A 19,195-nucleotide genomic window follows, 5' to 3' on the forward strand; every position below is an offset into this window, starting at 1 on the left:
TATACACCCAGCATCTGATAATCACATATTTACCATGTCCTCAGTCACTGTGTGTCTCCTACAGATGGGTCCAGTAACAGGAATACCCCAGAGAGATGTCCCCGTCCTCTGTATTCCCAGGATAATCACATATATACAATGTCCTCAGTCACTGTGTGTCTCCTACAGATGGGCCCAGTAACAGGAATACCCCAGAGAGATGTCCCCGTCCTCTGTATTCCCAGGATAATCACATATATACAATGTCCTCAGTCACTGTGTGTCTCCTACAGATGGGCCCAGTAACAGGAATACCCCAGAGAGATGTCCCCGTCCTCTGTATTCCCAGGATTGTACAGAGGAGAATCACAGGACCCCACAGGAGGATCAGGTAGGTGGGATTTAGGGTCTCACCAATATACCACAGTGACTGTTACTATGTAATCTGTACAGGAGCTGTGTCTCTTATACACTGATATTATCATGATTTTGTGATTATTTAGGATGAGCACCTTTCTAATATGAAGGCAGAAGATACAGAGAGAGAAGAAGAGACAGATGTGAGGTGTGATCAGCAGTGTAAGGAGGAGGAAGTCCCTACAGATATCAGCACAGGTGAGTCATAAACTCTCTGGTGTATCTCATACATCAGGAGCCATCAGCCCCTATTATACTCCTGCTCTCCCCCTCACATCATGTCACTGTGTGTTACCAGCCCAGAGATCTGACCAGTCTCCTCCCCGCACTCTCTGGTGTATCTCATACATCAGGAGCCCTCAGCCCCTATTATACTCCTGCTCTCCCCTCACATCATGTCACTGTGTGTTACCAGCCCAGAGATCTGACCAGTCTCCTCCCCGCACTCTCTGGTGTATCTCATACATCAGGAGCCATCAGCCCCTATTATACTCCTGCTCTCCCCCTCACATCATGTCACTGTGTGTTACCAGCCCAGAGATCTGACCAGTCTCCTCCCCGCACTCTCTGGTGTATCTCATACATCAGCAGCCATCAGCCCCTATTATACTCCTGCTCTCCCCCTCACATCATGTCACTGTGTGTTACCAGCCCAGAGATCTGACCAGTCTCCTCCCCGCACTCTCTGGTGTATCTCATACATCAGGAGCCATCAGCCCCTATTATACTCCTGCTCTCCTCCTCACATCATGCCACTGTGTGTTACCAGCCCAGAGATCTGACCAGTCTCCTCCCCGCACTCTCTGGTGTATCTCATACATCAGGTGCATCAGCCCCTATTATACTCTTGCTCTTCCCCTCACATCATGTCACTGTGTGTTACCAGCCCAGAGATCTGACCAGTCTCCTCCCCACACTCTCTGGTGTATCTCATACATCAGCAGCCATCAGCCCCTATTATACTCCTGCTCTCCCCCTCACATCATATCACTGTGTGTTACCAGCCCAGAGATCTGACCAGTCTCCTGCCCGCACTCTCTGGTGTATCTCATACATTAGGAACCATCAGCCCCTATTATACTCCTGCTCCCCCTCACATCATGTCGCTGTGTGTTACCAGCCCAGAGATCTGACCAGTCTCCTCCCTGCACTCTCTGGTGTATCTCATACATCAGGAGCCACCAGCCCCTATTATACTCCTGCTGTCCCCTCACATCATGTCACTGTGTGTTACCAGCCCAGAGATCTGACCAGTCTCCTCCCCGCACTCTCTGGTGTACCTCATACATCAGGAGCCACCAGCCCCTATTATACTCCTGCTCTCCCCCTCACATCATGTCACTGTGTGTTACCAGCCCAGAGATCTGACCAGTCTCCTCCCTGCACTCTCTGGTGTATCTCATACATCAGGAGCCATCAGACCCTATTATACTCCTGCTCTCCCCCTCACATCATGTCACTGTGTGTTACCAGCCCAGAGATCTGACCTGTCTCCTCCCAGCACTCTCTGGTGTATCTCATACATTAGGATCCATCAGCCCCTATTATACTCCTGCTCTCCCCCTCACATCATGACACTGTGTGTTACCAGCCCAGAGATCTGACCAGTCTCCTCCCCGCACTCTCTGGTGTATCTCATACATCAGGCCATCAGCCCCTATTATACTCCTGCTCTCCCCCTCACATCATGTCACTGTGTGTTACCAGTCCAGAGACCTGACCAGTCTCCTCCCCACACTCTCTGGTGTATCTCATGCATCAGCAGCCATCAGCCCCTATTATACTCCTGCTCTCCCCCTCACATCATGTCACTGTGTGTTACCAGCCCAGAGATCTGACCAGTCTCCTGCCCGCACTCTCTGGTGTATCTCATACATTAGGATCCATCAGCCCCTATTATACTCCTGCTCTCCCCCTCACATCATGTCACTGTGTGTTACCAGCCCAGAGATCTGACCAGTCTCCTCCCCCCACTCTCTGGTGTATCTCATACCTCAGCAGCCATCAGCCCCTATTATACCCCTGCTCTCCCCCTCACATCATGTCACTGTGTGTTACCAGCCCAGAGATCTGACCAGTCTCCTCCCCCCACTCTCTGGTGTATCTCATACATCAGCAGCCATCAGCCCCTATTATACTCCTGCTCTCCCCCTCACATCATGTCACTGTGTGTTACCAGCCCAGAGATCTGACCAGTCTCCTCCTCGCACTCTCTGGTGTATCTCATGCATCAGGAGCCATCAGCCCCTATTATACTCCTGCTCTCCCCCTCACATCATGTCACTGTGTGTTGCCAGCCCAGAGATCTGACCAGTCTCCTCCCCGCACTCTCTGGTGTATCTCATACATCAGCAGCCATCAGCCCCTATTATACTCCTGCTCTCCCCCTCACATCATGTCACTGTGTGTTACCAGCCCAGAGATCTGACCAGTCTCCTCCCCCCACTCTCTGGTGTATCTCATACATCAGGAGCCACCAGCCCCTATTATACCCCTGCTCTCCCCCTCACATCATGTCACTGTGTTACCAGCCCAGAGATCTGACAAGTCTCCTCCCCACACTCTCTGGTGTATCTCATACATCAGGATCCATCAGCCCCTATTATACTCCTGCTCTCCCCCCTCACATCATGATTCTTTGTGTTACTAGCCCACTCGGCCTAGGTATCTTGTGGAAAACATCATCTGCCCTGCTCGGGTGTGGTATATGACTCTGACAGTCAGGTTCCCAACTCCCCAGACTCAGACAGTGGGGGGGAGTGCAACGAAGCCCCTTGCTGGCTTGCTGGGCTCCGCACGTAATTCTATTCTCCCTCTATGGGGGTCGTGGACCCTGAGTGTCTGGGTTTTAACAGTCGGGCTAATGACTGTGTGCTGTGGAAAATAAACCGTATTTTCGGTTTCATTTGCTTGGTGTCTGGATGATTGAGGAACCTGTATCCTCACACCCACCATATATGGCTCTCCAGTGTCCCCTATGGATTGTTTCTATATTTTGCTCCTACCAAACAACAGATAATCTGTTCATTCTCCTGGATGTTCCTATAAAGAAGGTATGCTCCTACAGAAAGTTCCCTCACAAAGGTGGAGAAGACATGTAATTGATCAGTATAATAGGTTTATACCAGGTTTACTTAAGTACTTAATGGTTTCACATCCTCCTCTATATATATATATATATATATATATATATATATATATATATATATATATATATATATATATATATATATATATATATATATATATTGTCTGCTTTGTACATCCCATTAGTCATGAAACACATTATTTTACCTGATCATTTGGCTCATTGAGGACCCCATGGCGGTCCCCTACGTCCCTCCCTTGTATGTGCTTATATTGTTACAACCAGTTTAGGAAGTCACTTCAGACAAGGATGGAGTTCAGAGATGGACCTTCAGGGGGTGTCAACTTTTCCCTGTATGGGGAAGAGGATATACAGTTGTGCTCATAAGTTTACATACCCTAGCAGCATTTGGGATTTTTTGGCCATTTGTCAGAGAATATGAATGATAACTCACAAATTTTTCTGTCACTTATGGTTAGTGGTTGGGTGAAGCCATTTATTGTCAAACAACAGTTTTTACTCTTTTTAAAACATAATGACAACAGAAGCTACCCAAATGACCAACGCTGTCTGGTCTCTCAGACCAGCACTTGGACCTCCTCACAGAGAGGTCTCCTGGGCCCTGTGGAGAGTCCTTAGCCGGCTCCCTGCATTGGGGGGGGGGGGGATCATGGGTGACGGACACCCCGCGATGGTGACCGCTGTCTTGAAAGGGTTTACAGGCTGTACTCTGCGGAGGTTGCAGCCTGTTACAGGAGCTCAGCGCAGCTTGGTGATTCCATGTGATCCCCAGTGAAGGGGAGACACAGGAAATAGAAGAAGCAAGCAGTAGGAGCTGCTCACAGGGGCAAAAAGCCGCCAAAGATCCTCCCACCCCGCTGTAGCAAGGACATTGGTCTCTTCCCTCACTCTGTATTGGTGCCCTTTCATCCCAAACTGTGCGTAGCTGGAAGGAGAAGATTTTTCCTGCAGACAGAGTGACAAGTTTCTTCTGAGGTGATGCCATCCCCGGTGACCACAGAGGCTCATACAGCAGACAGCTAAGTACACTTTGTACTGACGCCTGGCTTATTGCACTGTGATACAATCATGACAGAAAGGTGTAGTGCTGCTGTGTTAGGGGAAGGAGCGTTGGCCATGTTAAGTAACTACAAGTTTTGCGGGGCTTAAATTAACTCCTGAACAGATGGAATATGGGGATATATGCCCTGCATGTGAGTTTGTGCCCAGTGGGCTGAGCAACCTGAGCCTGAGTGGGCAGCTGCTCTGTGAAGGTCGGTGTTTGCCTTAGTACAGGCTTTAAACAGACAGAGGGATGAGTTGAGATCTCCCAGGCGATTGTCATCCTCTCAACTTTCTGTTGGCTCTATTCCCCCCTCTCGATGGGACCCTGCATTTATACAGGCAATGCAGGATACTGCTCAGAGTGTGCACAAGATTAATGCTTTCATGGAGCAGTTTACAAAGGAGTCTGAGGTCTCTCTTAGACGTCCTTTATCCACCCACCTATCCCTAATATAGACTCTGAGGAGGACGGGGAGTGTGTGGAAGACATGCCATGTGTGTTCGCTGCTTCAGCCAGATACAGAAGTGTTTGCCTATTAAAGGCGGCGGCGGCGGAATACACCTGTGAGGCTGGAGAAGAGGGAGTCAAAATGGCTTCTAAAGCATTGGCCATTTCAGTGATGGCCAGAAGGACCTTGTGGCTTAAGGCATGGGATGCCGACAACGAATCCAGAAGAAGTCTCTTGAGGCATTGGCATTTAAAGGGGACTTGCTTTTTGGTTCTGATTTGGAATCCCTCATTAAACAGGTGACGGGGGGAAAAGAGTAAATTTCTTCCTACACCGGCAGTAAAACAAGGATCTTCTAGGTTTGCTGCTTTTCGCCAGTCCTTTCGTCCCTCCTTTAGAGGGGGTGCATCCTCCAGAGGGCAGTCTGGTAGAGGACAATTTGTTGCTGGGAAAGGTAAAGCTCCCAAGTCCCGTTTTGGTGCCTTTGCAAAAAAGCAGGCTGCCAAGGGTGAGGAGAAGCCCTCCGCATGACGGGCCGGAGGCTCCCCGGTCTGGACTCAGATTGGGGGGGGTCGCCTTTTGCAGTACCGGGACGCTTGGGCCTTATCAGGCCAGGATCCCTGGGTTCTCAATGTGGTTTCCCAGGGATACTGGATCAAACTGAGGGTAGTACCTCAAGGAGATTTCTCCCCACACCTTTTCCCAGGGAGGCACGCTTAAGAAAGGGCGTGGTGGTCCCGGGAGTGCGGGAGGAAAGGAAGAAGGGGTTTTACTCCATTATTTTCTTGGTACCCAAACCGGACAACTCGTTCAGACCAATTCTGAACATGAAGTTGCTGAACCTTCACTTGTGGGTGGTTCACTTCAGGATGGAATCCTTAAGGACAGTTCTCCTGAGCCGGGAGAATTCCTAGCGTCCATGGATATTCAAGACTCCTATTTGCACATTCCTATATGCGAAGAACATCAGTCTTTGCTGTTTTTCGCGATAGGCGATCTGCATCTGCAATTTCGAGCTCTTCCCTTTGGGCTGGCAACATTTTGCAGTCGCCTGGTCCATCAGTATGGCATTGCTTGAAGCTACTGGGCAAGATGGTGGCGACCTTCAAAACCCTTCAGTACACTAGATTCCATTCAAGGCCGTTCCAATCGAACATTCTTGCATGTTGGTCGGGGAACCCCAAGACCATGAAAACAGAGAATGTTATCTTAACCCCAGAAACAAGGAATTCCTTACTGTGGTGGACGTATGTGGAATCTCTCCAGTTGGGTCATTCTCTTCGGTCATGGGTTTGGCTGGTGGTCACCACGATGCCAGTCTCAGGGGCTGGGGGGGTGGGGGGCAGTAGCCCTGGAGTTGAGATTACAGGGCCTGTGGTCCAGGGGGGAACTGGCCTTACCGATCAATGTTCTGGAGCTGCGGGCAGTCTGGAAAACGCTTTTATAGGTGGAAGAGGTGCTGAGGGGATCTCCCATTCACATACAATCAGTCAATGCCACTGCTGTGGCTTACCTGAACCACCAAGGGGGCACTCGCAGCAAGATGGGCGATGAAAGAAGTGTCTTGGATCTTTAAGTGCAGAGGCCAAGGATCCGGCCTTATCTGCTGTTTTCATTCCAGGAGTTCGGAATGTAGAAGCGGATTTCCTCAGCAGAACGGATCTCCTGGAAGGGGAATGGACGTTACACCCGGAGGTATTCCAGGAAATATTGTCTCGTTGGGGACTGCCAGAGCTGGACTTGGTGGCATCTCAACACAATTGTCAAGTATCCAGGTTCTGTGCAAGGACTAGGGATCCTTTGGCGTGGGCGGTGGATGCCACGACAGTGCCCTGGAATTTCAAGAGGGCATATATCTTCCCGCCATTCCCCATGCTGGCCCAGGTCCTCAGGAGAGTGAGGACTCAAGGAGCATGCGTAATCCTGATGGCTACGGATTGGCCAAGGAGATCTTGATATTCCAACATTCTGAGCTTGTCGACAGCATTGTGCGTCTTCCTCTTCGGCCAGACCTTCTCAGACAAGGGCCCTTCTTTCATCAGGAACTACCTCAACTCAATTTGATGGCCTGGCTCTTGAAATTCTAAAAAATAAAGGTTTCTCAGACGCGGTTATCCATACCATGATTAGTGCAAGAAAACCAGTTTCTGCAGCTAATTATTACAGGGTTTGGAAAACTTATATTAGATGGTGTGAAAGACAGAAAGTTCACACGTCTAGGTTAAAAGTTTCAAGACTTTTGGAGTTTTTATTCAGGATGGATTTTCGTCAGGATTAAGCCTTCGATCACAGAAGGTGCAATTGTCAGCATTGTCTATTTTCTTTCAGAAGAAAGCTACCGGGGGTGCAGACCTTTCTCCAATGGTTTACACATTTGAAGCCTCCTTATAGACAACCGGTAGCTCCTTGGGATTTATCGTTGATGTTATCTGTTCTACAGAAACCTCCATTTGAACCGTTAAGGTCGGCTGACCTGAAGTTTCTTACTTGGAAAGTGACCTTTTTTGTTGGCTATCGCCTCTGCTAGGCGTGTTTCAGAGTTAGGGGCCTTGTCTAGAAGGTCTCTGTTTTTGGTATTTGATGATGATAGGGCTGTGCAGAGAACAGTCCCTACATTTTTGCCTAAGGTTGTTTCCTCTTTTCATTTAAATCAGGAAATTGTTCTTACGGTGTTTAGTCCTCCTGAGGTCAGGAATAGGGCCAGACTAAAGAATTTGGATGTGGTTCGCGCGTCGCGCATTTATATGGAAAGAGAGAAGGTGTTTCATAAAACTGACTTGTTATTGGTTTTGTATGCTGTACGTAAAAGAGGGTGGCCAGCTTCTAAGCAGACCATTGCCTGTTGGTTAGGGTTGGTAATTGCATTTGCCTATACTAAAGTTGGCAGGCCAGTACCCTCCAGAATTAATGGTCATGCCACCAGGTCGGTTGCTGCCTCTTGGGCGGTGCGCCATGGGGCTACGGCGGAGCAGTTGTGTAGGGCTGCCACCTGGTCCTCTGTTCACACATTTACCAAATTCTACAGGTTCCATGAGTTCGCATCGGAGAACACTTCATTTGGACGGGCAGTGATGAGAACTGGCAGTCTAAGCGTACCCTCCCAAAGGACCGGCTCTAGATCATTCCAAGGTTGAGCTGTGTCACCGGACTGGACGAAAGAGAAAAGGGATTTTTGTAAGAACTTACCGTTCAAACCCCTTTCTCTGAGTCCAGTCCGGTGACAGCGATCCCTCCCTGACGCTCAGTAAGTCATGCCGTGCATGTGTTGTCATGTTATGGTTATGTGATTGTGCATATAAGATGTCGGGCATTGTACTGCGTTGTGTATCCTAGTGTGCTCTGGAAGTTGTACTGAGGAATGCTGGGATACAGAAGGGAGGAGTCTGCCTCTCAAAGCTTTAGCATAGGTGCCTGGTAACCGACGGACAGAAGGCCACACTCCATATCGAGAGGGGTGAGCTGGCTGACACTTGGTTAGTAAAAGGAGAACCTCGGAGACCAGACAGGAAGTCAGGACTGTCCGTCGGATACCGGCACTTCACATAACAGCTGCCGCTTAAACACACAGCCACTCCCACTTGACGGAAAACATTGCGGCACCCGCCTCAAAACACGGGCACCAGTTAGCCCATGCTCACCCTAATCGGCGATTCTTCATTACTGCTGCTGAGAAATTATACAGCCCCCCGGGTCCGCTACATCGCGGCACCTACAGCAGAATACGGGGTCAGTGTCATATAACCCTAATACGGTTCTCATCGTGGAACCCCTGTGGGTGAGAGACTTTGTTCACACTACTGTGTGTGCTATTAATAACTAACAGTCTCTACTGCAAAGTGCATGTTTGATCACGTTAATTGGCTCAATTAACTATTTCTGGCTTACTGACCACTAAACCTCAAACAAAGACGGCTTATTTATTTGCTGACATTTGTTTGGGCCTGTATTTTATTCTTGGAGACCATCTCATAAATATACACCATTCATCTGCTAATTAAGTGGATCAATTTCAACTAACTTACTAATTGGTACTTGTTTAGTTTCACGGCGGCAGATAAATCGCATGCGATGCGATTTGATGCGATTTTGTACCTGTTTATAACCCCACTATCCACTATGCATGGAGTTGATTTTATATAGTGTAGTGAGTGCAGCGAGCAGACGCGGATTACTTTACATGTATTCCGTGCCGAGCGCAGCGAGCCCCACAAGGGGACTCGGAATACATGTAAAGTAATCCGCGTCCCCTTGTGCGGCTCGCCACGCTTCGGGCTCGCTCTGCTAGCCACACTATATAAAATCAACTCCATGCGTAATGAATATTGGGGGTATGAACAGGTACAAAATCGCATTGGATCGCACCACATTGCATGCCATTTATCTGCCGCCGTGAAACTAAACAAGTACCTACTAATTAAATATTGTGGATGCTAACCCCATACCTCCTATAAAGATCTATGGGAGATTGTAATTGATTCCCAGAGACAAGGATATATATATATATATATATACATTATCCCTTATTGGAATTCTTTTTTGGATACTTTTCTTGTAGGTGCTATATGGCTTTTTTTAGTCTTGTTTTATGTTTATTTTAAATATATTTTTTCTATAAAAAATTGTATTTTTAAACAAGTGTGCCCAGTGTCATTGTGATCAGCAATAGCTACTCAGAGACTAACATCCACCAAGCAGCACTTAGGGCCTTATTCTAGTTCACTCTTTCTGACAAAATCCTTCTTAGATGGACAAAACCATGTGCACTGCAGGGGGGCAGATGTAACATGTGCAGATAAAATTAGATTTGGATGAGTTATTTAGTTTCTGTGCAGGGTAAATACTGGCTGCTTTATTTTTACACTGCAATATAGATCTCACTTTGAAGTAAAACCCCACCCAAATCTAATTCTCTCTGCACATGTTACATCTGCCCCACCTGCAGTGCACATGGTTTTGTCCATCTAAGAAGGAATTTGTCCGAAAAAGTGAACTAGAATAAGGCCCTTAGTGTTACACATTTTCTTGTGCTTTTCTCTATGGATAGTAAATGAGCCTATTTTATACTCTCATTACAGTTACATATATTATACTCTCATTACATATATTTACATATATTATACTCTCATTACAAACATTTACATATATTATACTCTCATTACATACAGTTACATATATTATACTCATTACATAGTTACATACATTATACTCATTACATACAGTTACATACATTATACTGTCATTACATACAGTTACATATATTATACTCATTACATACAGTTACATATATTATACTCTCATTACATACATTATACTGTCACTACATACAGTTACATATATTATGCTGTCATTACATACATTTACATATATTATACTCTCATTACATACTTGTGCATATATTATACTGTCATTACATAGTTACATACATTATACTCATTACATTTACATATATTATACTCTCATTACATACATGTGTATATATATTATACTCTCATTACATAAAGTTACATATATTGTGCTCTCATTACATACATTTACATATATTGTACTCTCATTACATACATGTACATATATTATACTCTCATTACATAAAGTTACATATATTGTGCTCTCATTACATACAGTTACATATATTATGCTCTCATTACATACAGTTACATATATTATGCTCTCATTACATACAGTTACATATATTATACTCTCATTACATATATTTACATATATTATACTCTCATTACAAACATTTACATATATTATACTCTCATTACATACAGTTACATATATTATACTCATTACATAGTTACATACATTATACTCATTACATACAGTTACATACATTATACTGTCATTACATACAGTTACATATATTATACTCATTACATACAGTTACATATATTATACTCTCATTACATACATTATACTGTCACTACATACAGTTACATATATTATGCTGTCATTACATACATTTACATATATTATACTCTCATTACATACTTGTGCATATATTATACTGTCATTACATAGTTACATACATTATACTCATTACATTTACATATATTATACTCTCATTACATACATGTGTATATATATTATACTCTCATTACATAAAGTTACATATATTGTGCTCTCATTACATACATTTACATATATTGTACTCTCATTACATACATGTACATATATTATACTCTCATTACATAAAGTTACATATATTGTGCTCTCATTACATACAGTTACATATATTATGCTCTCATTACATACAGTTACATATATTATGCTCTCATTACATACAGTTACATATATTATACTCTCATAACATACAGTTACATATATTATATTCTCTTTACATACAGTTACATATATTATGCTCTCATTACATACAGTTACATATATTATACTCTCATAACATACAGTTACATATATTATATTCTCATTACATTTACATATATTATACTCTCATTACATACATGTATATATATTATACTCTCATTACATAAAGTTACATATATTGTGCTCTCATTACATACATTTACATATATTGTACTCTCATTACATACATGTATATATATTATACTCTCATTGCATACATGTATATATATTATACTCTCATTACATACATTTACATAAATTGTGCTGTCATTACATACGGTTACATACATTATACTCTCATTACATAGTTACATACATTATACTGTCATTACATACATTATACTGTCATTACATACAGTTACATACATTATACTGTCATTATATACAGTTACATACATTATACTCTCATTACATACATTTACATATATTATACTCTCATTACATACAGTTACATACATTATGCTCTCATTACATAGTTACATACATTATACTGTCCTTACATACAGTTACATATATTATACTCTCATTACATACATTTACATATATTATACTCTCATTCTATACAGTTACATATATTATACTCTCGTTACATACATTATACTGTCCTTACATACATTTACATATATTATACTCTCATTACATACAGTTACATATATTATACTCTCATTATATACAGTTACATATATTATACTCTTGTTACATAGTTACATACATTATACTGTCCTTACATACATTTTCATATATTATACTCTCATTATATACAGTTACATACATTATGCTCTCATTACATAGTTACATACATTATACTGTCCTTACATACAGTTACATATATTATACTCTCATTAGTTACATATATTATACTGTCATTACATACAGTTACATACATTATACTGTCCTTACATACAGCTACATATATTATACTGTCCTTACATACAGCTACATATATTATACTGTCCTTACATACAGTTACATATATTATACTCTCATTACATAAAGTTACATATATTATACTCTCATTACATACATGTATATATATTATACTGTCATTACATAAAGTTACATATATTATACTGTCATTACATACATTTACATACATTATACTCTCATTACATACGGTTACATACATTTTACTCTCGTTACATACATTATACTGTCCTTAAATACAGTTACATATATTATACTGTCATTACATACAGTTACATACATTATACTGTCCTTACATACAGTTACATATATTATTCTGTCCTTACATACAGTTACATATATTATACTCTCATTACATAAAGTTACATATATTATACTCTCATTACATAGTTACATATATTATACTCTCATTACATACAGTTACATATATTATACTGTCATTACATACAGTTACATATATTATACTCTCATTATATACAGTTACATATATTATGCTCTCATTACATAGTTACATACAGTTACATATATTATACTCTCATTAGTTACATATATTATACTGTCATTACATACAGTTACATATATTATACTCTCATTACATACATTTACATATATTATACTCTCATTACAGTTACATATATTATACTCTCATTACATAAAGTTACATATATTATACTCTCATTACATACAGTTACATACATTATGCTCTCATTACATAGTTACATATATTATACTCTCATTACATACAGTTACATACATTATACTGTCATCACATACATTTACATATATTATACTGTCATTACATACGGTTACATACATTATACTCTCGTTACATAGTTACATACATTATACTGTCGTTACATACAGTTACATATATTATACTGTCATTACATAAAGTTACATATATTCTACTCTCATTACATAGTTACATACATTATACTCTCATTACATACAGTTACATATATTATACTGTCATTACATACAGTTACATACATTATGCTCTCATTACATAGTTACATATATTATACTCTCATTACATATAGTTACATACATTATACTCTCATTACATACATTTACATACATTATACTCTCATTACATACGGTTACATACATTATACTCTCGTTACATAGTTACATACATTATACTGTCCTTACATACAGTTACATATATTATACTGTCCTTACATACAGTTACATATATTATACTCTCATTACATAAAGTTACATATATTATACTCTCATTACATACATGTATATATATTATACTGTCATTACATAAAGTTACATATATTATACTCTCATTACATACAGTTACATATATTATACTCTCATTACATACATGTATATATATATTATACTCTCATTACATACAGTTATATATATTATACTCTCATTACATAAAGTTACATATATTATACTCTTATTACATACAGTTACATATATTATACTCTTATTACATACAGTTACATATATTATACTCTCATTACATACAGTTACATATATTATACTCTCATTACATACATTTACATATATTATACTCTCATTACATACATTTACATATATTATACTCTCATTACATACAGTTACATATATTATACTCTCATTACATACAGTTACATATATTATACTCTCATTACATACAGTTACATATATTATACTCTCATTACATACAGTTACATATATTATACTCTCATTACATACATTTACATATATTATACTGTCATTACATACATTTACATATATTATACTGTCATTACATAAAGTTACATATATTATACTGTCATTACATACAGTTACATACATTATGCTCTCATTACATAGTTACATATATTATACTCTCATTACATATAGTTACATATATTATACTCTCGTTACATAGTTTTATTTTTATTTTTTTTAACCACGTAACCAGAGGACAATATATACTTTGGAGATGGATTTGGTCTGCACTGAGGGGTGTAAACACTTAAAAAAAATATGCTTTATGTGGACAAGAGAGCCTGGCAGGGGGAGCCGGGACCCAAGCTGCTAAAAAACAAACAAACACACAAATGAAATGGCTGAGAGTTCTCTCAGCCAATCAGCAGCCTCCCATTTGAGCTCTCAGCCAATCACTGACTGCCCATTCATTTGTATGGGTTTTATTTCTTTTATAAGTTTACCCGCCGTCCGGCTTCCCCTCATCTCCTCTCTGTGTCCCGTCTGTTTTCTGGACGGGACGTCAAGCACATGAGACCAAATCTCACTAGTGTATGGGGGCCTTTAGATTTGTAATTGGACTGTGGCCCCTCTGGGCTCTGGACTCCCAACTGGATATACAAATGAATAGATTGTCTGTTAATTATGTATATTGCAAACTTGGTTGTTGAATGTTTTGCAGACAAATTCCTTATATATTCTATGTACAATACCTGGTAAAATGGGAACATTGTATTGTCCTTTAATTCTGTTTTGCATTGAACAGTTGTACAGGCGAGTACTGTGCGGTGTAATGTGTATAAGGTAAACTATGAGGCGTAATATGAATCTGGGGGACTATGTGCTCTGTAATGTAAAAAAATTGTATTGAATTTGAGGTACTATTATGTGGCCACACCCCTTTCCTTGTGAGACCACGCCCCTTTTAATGTGTGACGTAGGCACACGCTGTCTCTTTACAGGTTATGGGAAGGAAGGTGCAAACTTCTAGTTGTCAGGAGGACACTGATCACCTTAGCATGACCGAGTAGAAGGTCCTTCACCTCTGTCATACCCCTTCCCATGTGCTATTCTGACCCCAGAGTGCTGGGGGGCCCTTTTACAATGTTGCTATGGGGCCCACTAGTCTAGTTCTGCCCCCGGCTGCTGTGTAGCTCTTCCTGTAACATAATCTGCTTCTCTGTATATTATTCCCTGTAGATGGATGTAACGGAAGAAGTATATTGGCTGATCGTCCCATTGTACCTCCAGATTGTGACATAGAAGATAATGACATCACACAAGAATCTCCGGAAGAAACCCGTGTGAGCCCAGCTATCCATCCAGTGCCTCACAGTGCAGATATATCATCTGTAACCTCCAGCCATGGGAAATGTTCTACAGATACCTCAGATATTGCTCCATCTATCACAGCTCTCGGAGTAGCTAATACATTGTATGGTTCTGTAGATGACAAATGTCTTACACAGATCACAAAGCCCATTACCCATCAGCCACCTGAGGCAGGTGAGAGGCCATTTCAATGTGCTGAGTGTGAGAAATGTTTTACACAGAATTCATATCTTGTTAGACATAAGAGAACTCACACAGGTGAGAAACCATTTCCATGCTCTGAGTGTGGGAAATGTTTTGCACAGAAGTCATATCTCGTTAGACATCAGAGAAGTCACACCGGTGAGAGGCCATTTCCATGCTCTGAGTGTGGGAAATGTTTTTCATGCAAATCAAAACTTGTTATACATCAGACAAGTCACAAAAGTGAAAGGCCATTTACATGCTCTGAGTGTGGGAAGGGTTTTACATGCAAATCAAATCTTATTTTGCATGAGAGACGTCATTCAGGTGAGAGGCCTTTTACCTGCTCTGAGTGTGGGAAATGTTTTACTGACAGAACAAATTTTGTTATACATAAGAGAAGACATACAGGTGAGAAACCATTTCCATGCTCTGAATGTGGGAATCGTTTTACAGATAAATATGCTCTTGTTGTACATCAGAGAACACACACAGGCGAGAAACCATTTTTCTGCTCTGAGTGTGGGAAATGTTTTACTATCAAAACAAATCTTGTTATACATCAGCGATGTCACACAGGCGAGAAACCATTTTCATGCTCTGTGTGTGGGAAATGTTTTACGCAAAAATCAACTCTTATTGGACATCAGAGCTGTCACAAGTGAGAGGCCATTTCCATGTCCCGAATGTGGGAAATGTTTTACATGAAAGCAACTTAATATTATTAGAGAGAGGATATTATACCTGTGACCTAAAACATCATTAGCAGATAAAATCTAGAAAAAAGGGTACTCACTGAATTGTTTCTTAAGATGTTTTCTCAAACATACTGTCTCATAAGCCATGGACATTACCACAAGGATTATAAGGTTTCTAAATGGTTACAAACAAGATCTATTGTAATAAAATTTACTTTTACTAATTAATACAGTGGTGATTCAACATGAAGATTTGAAAGTAACACATGGTATATTAAAGAAACACACTTATTTACATGATCCCAAGATTATAAAATTGTATAAACAGTGAATTTGTGAATATAATTAAAATATGGTACAAGCATCACAAATACTAAACTGATGGTGACGTTAAAAGGAAAGTTGAATGAAATTATTTGGGTTAAAAAAAATTAGTTTATTAAACAGGTGTGAGTGATGTGATTCCCTACTGATAACGCAGAGATTTGTTTGATAAGATTAGATATGATTGATAACCCAAACTTGTATATATTTACATTATTGCCTTTAAATATAATGGCAACGCTGAAATGATTGCACACCCACACAACCTTGTTATAAAATTTATGACAATGCTTTACTTAAAGAATAGCTTCATTACAGGTATTTGCAAATGCAGACTAACACAAGAAACATAAAATTGATTAGCTAATACTTAAACAGTAATTCTAAATCAAATCAAAATGGACACCTTTCAAGGACAGTGATCAGCCATGATTAAACCTCCTTCATAATTACCTCCAGCCCCCTGTGCTTGTCTGTTCTTCCTCAGCTGCCTTCCTCCTCCTTCTCTAACTGTGATATGTAAACCTTAATCACATTAATTAATTACTCATAAGCATTGAGTCTTATTGGAAAGCTCTGCTTTCAATCATGATGTCATAATTAACCCAACACCCAAATTCCTTGTAACTAGGCACAGTGGCCTTGGGGTCTATGTGTGGCCCTGTTCCCATATTATTCAGTTTGTGGAGACTAGCTGTCTGTCCTTGCTCCACTATACTGTCAACATCACATTCTTAAGCTTCTAAAACCGAAAACAATTCTCTATAAGAAATCACTTTTACAGCACTGTTCTGAATGATCAGCCATTTTATAATGTTATTATGCAAGTCATGATTCAACAAAATGGCTGCTGCTTCTAACAAACACCTGTTGCTAAGCGCAAAGGGTAGGCCTCATACGCCGTGGCTAGTACCTTGTGCAACAAGCTAACGCCACCTGCAGCAATAATAACAGTATTTGAGAAAACAGAGTATAACAAAAGTATAGAATTATTGATGCGTTATTTGTTTTAACAATGAATAAGAATAATGGAAATCTTATAAAGAGGTAAAAATAACGTGTTTCATTTGTATACACCAGCCCCATTGGGGTGACCTGGGTGATGTATATGTGTGATACAGACAGATATAACAAGCACATCAGTCCGCACCCTCATGTACAAGTTACCATTATATTTGTCATTATGATATTACACACAATATATATCAGGCCGCTTCTTGCATGTACATGGCGCTGCGTGGTTAGAATTCTACATAGGTATATATATATATATATATATATATATATCCGTATAAAGCAATAACCAAAGTGTCAGTGTCACCAACATAAAATTTATTTTGTATGAAAAGTCTCAATAAAGCAGCGGTTACAGTAACACCAGTTGTGTGTCTCATTGGTGCCCACGTGGAACATCACACAAAGATTGTAGTGTCTACACAATACGCAGCAAAGTAATACAACTTTTTAACTCGTCATACAAATATGGTGATCACTTTAACGGGGAGGAGGGGGGAATGGTGGGGGAGGATGTTCTAGTCAGTGACTCTGCGAGTCTGATCTTGTTTCTCCCTATTTTTTTTTATTTACAGTGTCTTATATAGCATGGCAGATTCCGTTACGGTGTCTTATATAGCGCAGCAGATTCCGTTACAGTGTCTTATATAGCGCTGCAGATTCCGTTACAGTGTCTTATATAGTGCAGCAGATTCCGTTACAGTGTCTTATATAGCGCAGCAGATTCTGTTACAGCGTTTTATATAGCGCTGCAGATTCCGTTACAGCGTCTTATATAGCGCAGCAGATTCCGTTACAGCGTCTTATATAGCGCGGCAGATTCTGTTACAGCATCTTATATAGCGTGGCAGATTCCGTTACAGGTTCTTATATAGCGCAGCAGATTCTGTTGCAGCGTCTTATATAGCGCAGCAGATTCCGTTACAGTATCTTATATAGTGCGGCAGATTCCGTTACAGCGTCTTATATAGCGCAGCAGATTCCGTTACAGCATCTTATATAGCGCAGCAGATTCCATTAAAGCCTTACTGAAGTGGGTCCAATAGGTTGTAGAAGTTAAGAAAGTGTGTGAGGCGAGTGTAGACAAGTCTCTCAAGTAGCTTGGAGAGGTATGGGAGCTGAGAGATTGGACGGTAGTTAGAGAGACAGTTTGGATCAGAATTGTGTTTTTTAGAATGGGAGTAATAAGTGCAGCATGGGGGTAATAAGTGCAGCATGGGGGTAATAAGTGCATGATTGAACAGAGAAGGAAAGATACCAGTAGAGAGAGAGGTGTTACAGATATTAGTTAAGCCTGGGATAAGCACTGGAGACAGAGCATTACTGACTTGTAAGGGTATAGGATCATCTTGGATTTTAGCAATCGTTTCCTTGAAGAAGCTATCGGGCACTGATATTAGCAGGTGGGGAGGGTGAAGGGGGGTAAAGAAGTGATTTAATAGTCACTTGGGTTTAGTGGCATGAGAGGAGTTGAGAGATTGAAAATCAGTTTGTTTAGCAGTGTCCAGAGCATTACGATAGGAGTCTTAGTCTTATATGTGAGTAAGTCACTTGGATTCTTAGATTTACACCCCTGACGTTATAATCTACGTGATAGTTTTTGTAGGTGTCTTGGTAATTTAGAGTGCCACCGTTGGCATCGAAGCCTACGTGGATTGTGAGGA

General features: G+C 40.7%; 4 protein-coding genes across 6 annotated transcripts in view; 3 read left to right on the forward strand and 1 right to left on the reverse strand.

Annotated features, from left to right (window-relative positions):
- The window catches only part of LOC146009826 (uncharacterized), a 426,905-nt gene that overhangs the window by 183,032 nt on the left and 224,678 nt on the right, over positions 1 to 19,195 (forward strand). The gene's annotated exons all lie outside the window — the stretch shown is intronic.
- LOC146009824 (uncharacterized) overlaps positions 1 to 19,195 on the reverse strand; it is a 163,849-nt gene that overhangs the window by 114,493 nt on the left and 30,161 nt on the right. The window lies entirely within an intron of this gene.
- The window catches only part of LOC146009839 (uncharacterized), a 103,266-nt gene that overhangs the window by 164 nt on the left and 83,907 nt on the right, over positions 1 to 19,195 (forward strand). The window lies entirely within an intron of this gene.
- LOC146009844 (uncharacterized) lies at positions 253 to 17,892 on the forward strand. The gene is made up of 3 exons (XM_083150383.1): positions 253 to 370; positions 483 to 594; positions 15,181 to 17,892. The coding sequence occupies exons 2-3, from the start codon at positions 501 to 503 to the stop codon at positions 16,158 to 16,160; spliced, it is 1,074 nt and encodes a 357-aa protein (XP_083006509.1). The 5' UTR covers positions 253 to 370; positions 483 to 500; the 3' UTR covers positions 16,161 to 17,892.

This window comes from Crinia signifera, chromosome 6, assembly GCF_055691185.1.
Source record: "Crinia signifera chromosome 6, ASM5569118v1, whole genome shotgun sequence".
Lineage (NCBI taxonomy): Eukaryota > Metazoa > Chordata > Amphibia > Anura > Myobatrachidae > Crinia > Crinia signifera.